We start from the raw sequence: 7500 nt of genomic DNA, 5'->3' as shown, positions 1-7500 counted from the left end.
CCCCACTGGGCCCAGGGCTGGCAAGCTGTAGCCTCCGCCCTCCACCCCAGGCTGTCGGGGGATTGAAATCTTAGCCCCTTTCAGTCCCATTTCTGCCTATTTGACTCAGATTCTATCCTGCAAAAAAATGGCTGTGAACGCCAGTAGGAAGCTGTAAGATAAAACACCCAGATTGTGATAAAAGGGGAAACAAGGCGAGGCGAGCTGGCGTCCTGAATGCGAGTCTTGTACGTCTTATTATCAAGTTAATTAAAGCTAGCATCTGACAATGTCACTCGGCTGTAGAAAAAGGGATTTAAATGCAACGTCTCTCAGGACTGCGTGTCAAGGGCTGCTTTTCATTGAGCTGCTGCAAGTCTGTTTGGCTGCAGGAATCGCTCTCGGAATTGAAGGGGGTGCCTTTAAAGCAGCAGCCATTGACAAGGAAGCAATTATTAAATTTTGATGTTCAAAATAAAAAAAAAGGAAGAAGAAAACGACTTCTATAATTTGTGTTTTAGATGGAGAGCAATATAAAGAGATATCAAGGCCGCGCCGCATCAAACGCTTCCCTCCCACCCCCATGAAAGCCTCCTCTCAAACACTTTAAGAGAGATTTTTAGAAGCTCGACAAGGATCTTAGAAACATTAAAACAGAAGTCGATTTTAAATGTGCACATTGAAATGCACAGAGCCGGTTGCTACGTGGACTTGCACTTGAGGTCAAGTGACGGACGGATTGTATGCTTCGCCATAATAATATTAATTAAACAATTTGCATGCTAATAAGGTAACAATTATCAGGGCTTCTGTTGAAAGATTCAGGTTATTACAACACGCCAATCTGGAGGCCAGGGGTCAGGGAGTGAGAGGCGAGAGAAATTTCAACTCAAATTAACATTCTGTCAGCTCCAGAAAATGGGATAAATAAAGTCGAATTAATTCATTATAATAAAGAGAGAGAGAGAGAAGTCTCCTCTCTTATTCTTTGCTGGATTGATTACCATTCTGTATTCAGAAACACGTTCCCCTTGCATTCCTCTTCTGAAATCCGACAGAAAATGAGGCATTTATGGCTACAGGCAAAATTTGGTCCAGTGGACACAGTTTACATTTAGTATTTATAGAGAAAGAAATTAAATTATGGTGAAAAGTGAAGCCCTTGGCCCTCGACCCCAGAATTAATACCAACCCCATCATTTTCTTATTACTGTTGGAGCTGTGCAGCCCAAATTCAAACTCCCTTCTAGCTTTAAACAGAGGCAGGGAGACCATAATTAAACTAATCTATATTGCAGGGGCGGGGGGTACAGCGGGATATTGTGTGATATTCAATTAGGTGAATAAATACTGTTCCGGACAGACAACACGGAGACTTCACTTTCTTTTTTATTTCAAGTGTAGTTTCTCTCTCTCTCGTTCGCTCACGCACACAAATAAACCCTGTTTAATGTATCATTTTGACTGGTTATTTTATAACTGGAAAATCTATTTGTATGTTTCCCAGAGATAGTGTTGGTTCTCTCTCCCCCCCCCCCGACTTGAAGGATTTAATTCTGCATGAACCTCCCAGAAAGGTTTAAGGGTTTCCCTTTATCTTCAGACTAGCTGTTGAGTTTTTAGTTTTGTATTTTCCCGCCCCACCACCTTTTTCGTCTGTGGGGTTTCGCTGCGGGAATGCAAAGGAATATAAATAATCACTTAAAGAGGAAACAAAATTAAAGCCCTTCAGCTAACCGAGATAAATATTCTAGAAACCCGGAGTCAAACAAGTTCCAGTTTCTCTCACACAACATTGCAGTTAAGATAGAAAATAGTCTGTCTGGGAAGGCTCTTTCTCTTTCCGCCTCCATCCGTTCTAGTTATCCCTCGTGTTTGTTTGGGGATCATAACTTCCATTATTTATGGAGGAGAAATCGAATAAAGGCATCCCTGTCCGACCACGCTGCGTCCCTTTGACTGCAAGTAGCCGGGCGGATTTGGGATGAGTGGCTGAATATATATTGTATCTCCTTCCTCACACCCTTTCTTTTACTACTTTTCTATTCTTCTCTAAGCATGTCCTTAATTATATTTCTATGATGTTGAATCCCTAATGAATGTACTGTGGGGGGGGGGGGGGGAATAGGATCCACTCCAAAGTGTATGGTTTCTTTCTGCTGCTTCTCTCCTGCAAGCCATCCCATTCTTGCAGTTTGTTTAAGAATATTTTCTTTAATTATTTAACTTTTGGAGTTTATCAATATTTTATATTGGTGAAACTTCTGTGGGAATATAATTTAATTAGAACAAATTGGGCTTCAGCTTCTAGGCTATTAATCATTGGCAGAGTAAAAGTGTGTGTATACGGTTTTTACCCCCCCTTCTTCAAGTGTGTGTGTGGGGGGGTGTAGTAGTGGGGTTTTAAACTTTATTTTTGGCCTCCCTTTGCGAAATAGGCTGCTTTTAATTAGCCCCCCTCTGGCTATGTTCATAATTTAATATTTCTTGAGTTCCTGGATCAATAGGAGATTGCATTCATTATTATTTTGATGGATATGATCAGCTCACACTTTAATTTCTGTAAAGGGTTCTTCCTTTTTTTATTTTTATTTTTTATTTCTCTCCCTTTCCCTCTCTTCCCCCCCCCCTTATAGAGCCGGAGAGGAGATGAAAAGGCTTGTAGTTTTAAATTCAATGTGACAGCTCTGGAAAGAGAGGATGATGAATCTCCTATTATTGGATCAGTCTATTTGCCGCTCAATGTCTCCCTGTAATTGGAGCAACATCACTTTAAAGGTTCAGAGAGTAGAGCAGTTCTGGTGAAAAATCCCCACAACACGCCGGTGAATGTTTTAAAGGGAAATCTATTAGTGATTTGGAGAGGGGAGGGGAAGAGGGTGGGTATGGGGGGGCTGAGAGAGGGTGTGTGTAACTCTGGCTGTTTAGTATTTAACTGGGTATCAATCAGATCCATAAGTTCTCCATCTCCTCGGCACCCCCACCCCTGGCTGGCCGGCCCATGCCGCCCTCCTCCCCTCCCCAGGCTGGAGTTCTTATCAAAGCCCCCCTTGTCTTGTTGTGACAGCTCTGATATTGTTTATTGAGGCTGGATGTCAGGTATAATTAGCAATCGATATGGAAAACGCTTGCTCCCCACACTGGCACGTCTCTGACGTCAGGACCGATTAACGTTTCTTATTGGTCCCAAATTCCCCCAGCCTGAGCTAATTATTGGGAGCTTGATGTTGATAAAGTTAAAGCGCCCGGGCGCCCTCCAGCATGAGCCCCTTCCCGCACCGCCGCCTGCTCCCGCCGCCCCGCGCCGCGCCGCGCTAGAGCCGCCCCCATGATGGACAGCCGCCTCCTGGAGCATCCCCATGCCCAGTTCGGAGGCATGGTGGGCTTCCCTTACCCGCTCGGCCACCACCATGTCTACGAGCTGGCCGGGCACCAGCTGCAGTCGGCGGCCGTGCCCTTCTCCATAGATGGATTACTGAACGGCTCCTGCGCCGCCTCCGTGGTGAACCCCGCGCCGCTCCTCCCCGCGGGCTGCGGGGTGAATGGGGACAGCCAGCCCTTCAAGCTCTCAGGTAAGCGGCCCCCCTCTGCTCCTGGATACGCCGCGCTCCCCCCCTTCCAGGGGCGCCCCCCCTCCAGATCCGATGCGCGACACCCACAGAGAACGGGGGGCTGCTTTTCCAGGTGGGTACGTGGGTCTGATCTTCTCCCCGTGGGTCGCTACCAAGGGATTCGGACCCAGACCAAACACGGGGGTGGAAAAGATCCCGACCAACCTTTTTTTTTTTTTTCCCCCAAGAGAGATTTGAACAGATTAAACCCCCCGAAACCCAGCCCTCGGTGGCTCCCAGCCCGCGGTGAAACCGCACGTGCGCTCGGAACAATAGCCGGCCCCTGCGATCCTGTGTGCGTGTGGGTCCTTTCAGAAGTTGGTGTGTGTGTGGGTGCATGGCGCGGGAGGGGATGGCCATTTTCCAGCGGGATAGGAGGGTACCGCTGGGGGTAGGGGAAGAGAGATTGATGACTAGACCCCGATCCAACGAAGGACACGAGCAAGTGCAAAGTTTACCTCCCTTGGCAAATCTATTGTTTAGTTTTAAGGTACCTCATTGATGCTTGACCCTCTTATTGTCAATGCTCCTTCTTCGTGGCATACCCCCCTCTGCATCCTTACTCCGGAAGGAGACTATTGTTTATACACAACGGTAGAAGCAGTGCCGTCGGGGTCGTTAAAATCGAATCAGTGACCGTAAAGACTTGGGCAGGATCCCATTTTTGCGACCATAGCCGACCCTAGCCATGACTCTTCCAAGTGGGGCTTTGCCAGCAAGCTGGTGGCCTGTGAGCTTTTAACATGCGATTCCCAAATAGGGACAGGGGACCCGGCAGGAGATGGGCCTGGTTCGGGCTTTGATAGGAACCTAGCCGGGCTTTTCCCTGGAGCCTTGGATAGAAAAGGGGACAATTACCCTTGGCTGTTTTAGGAAGCCAAACATGGACAGCAGCCCTACATTTAGTTTAAGGCTGATCGCTGGACCAAACTTAATTTTAAAACTTGCACTCCTGCACCTGTTCTCCCATGCTGTCTTATTTCAAGAATAAACATCCTGTAAAGTCGGCTCTTGCGGGAGAGGAAGAGGGAACAATTCCCCCATCTTTGATATGGGTGTGTAATGTACAGACTCCCACGCCTTCTAAACGCTACCAAGTGCAAAGGTTAAAAGGCTGGTTGTAAATTGCAGGGGGAGAAATGGCCTGTTTTTCTGGTTAGTTTATTGTATTTCTGCCTTTTCAGACTCTGGTGACCCGGACAAGGAAAGTCCTGGCTGTAAAAGAAGACGAACCCGCACGAATTTTACTGGTTGGCAACTCGAAGAGCTAGAAAAAGCCTTTAATGAAAGTCATTACCCGGACGTGTTTATGAGAGAGGCGCTGGCTCTGAGGCTGGACCTGGTGGAGTCTAGAGTGCAGGTAAAAACCCTTTTTTCTTCTTAAGGCCAAGTGCACTCGCCACATCTGCTGCTGTTCTCCATCTCCTCATTCCCACACCAAATGGCCGGTTGTGTTCATTAAACAATTTCTTGTGAACATCTAGAATTTCCCCCTTTTTCTCCTTGGGTCCTGGAACCGGGATACCCCAGTCCTGATTTAGCTATGTGCTAACTGCGTTGTGGGTTGTATTATTATTATTTTTTTTTTTTACACCTGAACTGAGCATACACGTTTGCTCTTAATTTATGCAGACAGTTGGGGAAATCTTTCTTGGAGTAAAGTGTTTTTGTGATTTAATTCCTCCACCCCTTTAGACTTTGCCTACAAATAGGCCCTAAAGAGTGTAATTCAAGTCAAGAGTTCATAAACCCTTTTCACTGTAAACATTTTTCTTAAATGAGCCAAGAGTGAAAAATTAGCATGCAAATATGAGCCTTAAACATGGTACATTGGAGAATGTAAATAAAGCTTTTAGGCAGCTCGAGGGTGTAGATAAAAGAATCCTGTAAAACTTCATTTAGACAAGTCAGTTATCTCCCACTCTTTCAAAACTATTCGCTTAAACAGATCTTTAAAATAACAGTAATAAACCATCCTCGAGACAAAGAATTCAGGGTTTATCTGTGAGCTGGCTTTTAAATATTCAGTTACTAATATGTTTGCTCGTAGCTTTGAACTGATAAGGATGGATAACCAATAAACTTGCACATTTTAAAAATACTTTATTTTGCATGCATTTTAAATGTCCTGAATCAGTACTTCCGTCTCTGTAAATCACTACAGTGTTGTTGTTTGATACAAATCCGAAGTGCCCTGTTCTCCTTAGTGTGTGTGTGTGTGTGTGTGTGTGTGTGTGTGTGTGTTTTAAATCGATCATGTACGCTTAAGAACTGTGGCGTTTACCACAAGAAGGAGCTAATAACATTACTGGATATTATTAATCCGTTAGCATTGTTTAAAGGTGTATTTACAAAATGCTTTTTCCTCCCCCTCATGACCTCTTCTGGCTTGAAATCCTTTTATCCAATTTGTTCTGAGATTGTTGAGTGAAGTCGAGACCCTCCATTTCCCTTTAATACGATAATGAGTAATTCTCGGGGACAAGGCCTCCTGGAACTGGCACAAAGAGAGGCATTATTATATCTATACTCTACCAGCGAAGAAGCGCCATCTGACGCTGGCAGACTTGAAACAAACACCTCTCTGCATCATTCTTCAAGAGCCACTGTTTGGTTTGGTTTTTAATTTGTTGCATTCCAACAAGAATAGACCCTGCACCATTACACTTTATTCCAATCTCTTCTAAAAACAGGACATGGCCTTGTCTTTACTCCTGTTTTCTGATTGCGACAATCGAAAATAAAGGAGTGGCGGGGGGACTGAGGACAAAGGAACAAAAAACAGAACTGGGGGCAGACACACAACCAGCTCCAATTCTGCTCCTGGCGTGAGGGTGAAATATACATATGTGCTGGATTTTTTTTTTTTAAATCGATGATGGTAGCTGGCTTTCCTTTAGATCTACCCCTCTCCCCTATATCTCGCTGGGATTATATTTTAGTTGGGTTTGTCAACATTTCTTCTTTTCGATGCAGTAAATAACCCTGTCTCAATCAAACAAAAAACCCTGGTTTATTTTGATTTATAATTTGACCCTACTTCTCCTTTTGGTGAATTTTATAGTATTTTAGGCGGCTTTTTTTTCCCCATTATAATGTTCTTTGTCTCTCTGGTCACGAGGAGAAATACTTGTGCAATTAATTCAAAAGAGTTTTGATCAGCAAGCTCAGTAACTGGAAATCCAAGCGAATTCCATGTGTGACAGTGGAGGCGCAAAACTCTTAATAAGGACACACTTTAAAAAAAAATCAGGAGTCATACGAAGTTATGGATTTTTTTTTTCTCAGTGACTTTATTTCTGTCGCGATGGGGTTTTTAAATCCAAAGATATTTATTCCCTCTGTTCTGGTGGCCGGATCACAGGCTTCAGTCTAGGAAGGCGTTTCAAAATAAACCAGACTCGATCTCAACTCCGAGAGAGAGAATCGAAACGTTACACGGGTTTGTTTGTTTGTTTTCTTAAAACTTTCGGCCGATTTTTTTTATAATATTCTGGGGGAAGAGCCAAGCTGCGCGTGGCTGTGTGTACGCTGCAGGGAGAGGCGGACATGGGGAGCACTAATTGTTTTGCATTCACTTTCTCTGGTGCATTAATTCGGATCTCTCCCCCAACTTCAATACCCCCCCCCCCGCCATCAGCCCGGTTTTAAGAAGGTTTTTAATTTGCAGCCAGGGCGATTTCTGCTCTGCTTTACGGAGATCTCGGTCGGGTGTAAAGAAGCACTTTCCTCCCTCTCTCTCTTTCTCCCAGCAGCGGTTCCGGGCCTGACACCACCTCGCCTTGTAGAGGGGGGAGGCTCTGGCGCCTCCACCCCACCCCGCGCGCTGAATGTTAATTGCTTCTCATTGTTCGGTGTGTAGGTTTGGTTCCAAAATCGCCGGGCCAAATGGAGAAAGAAAGAGAACACC

General features: G+C 45.1%; 1 protein-coding gene across 3 annotated transcripts in view; it reads left to right on the top strand.

Annotated features, from left to right (window-relative positions):
• UNCX (UNC homeobox) overlaps positions 1-7500 on the top strand; it is a 14543-nt gene that overhangs the window by 5612 nt on the left and 1431 nt on the right. For all 3 annotated transcript variants that reach the window (XM_043493871.1, XM_043493870.1, XM_043493872.1), the window contains 4 exons: positions 2616-2804; positions 3180-3551; positions 4775-4950; positions 7453-7500. The exon at positions 7453-7500 is cut by the window's right edge. In XM_043493871.1, the coding sequence (XP_043349806.1) occupies positions 3308-3551; positions 4775-4950; positions 7453-7500 (468 nt within the window). In that variant the 5' untranslated portion in view covers positions 2616-2804; positions 3180-3307. Of the gene's footprint in view, positions 1-2615; positions 2805-3179; positions 3552-4774; positions 4951-7452 lie in introns of those variants that run through there.

The sequence above is a fragment of the Dermochelys coriacea genome, chromosome 10 (assembly GCF_009764565.3).
Source record: "Dermochelys coriacea isolate rDerCor1 chromosome 10, rDerCor1.pri.v4, whole genome shotgun sequence".
In the NCBI taxonomy this organism is placed as follows: Eukaryota; Metazoa; Chordata; order Testudines; family Dermochelyidae; genus Dermochelys; species Dermochelys coriacea.
Note: the sequence above shows the minus strand (reverse complement) of the source record. Positions and strands in the feature narration are given on the sequence as shown.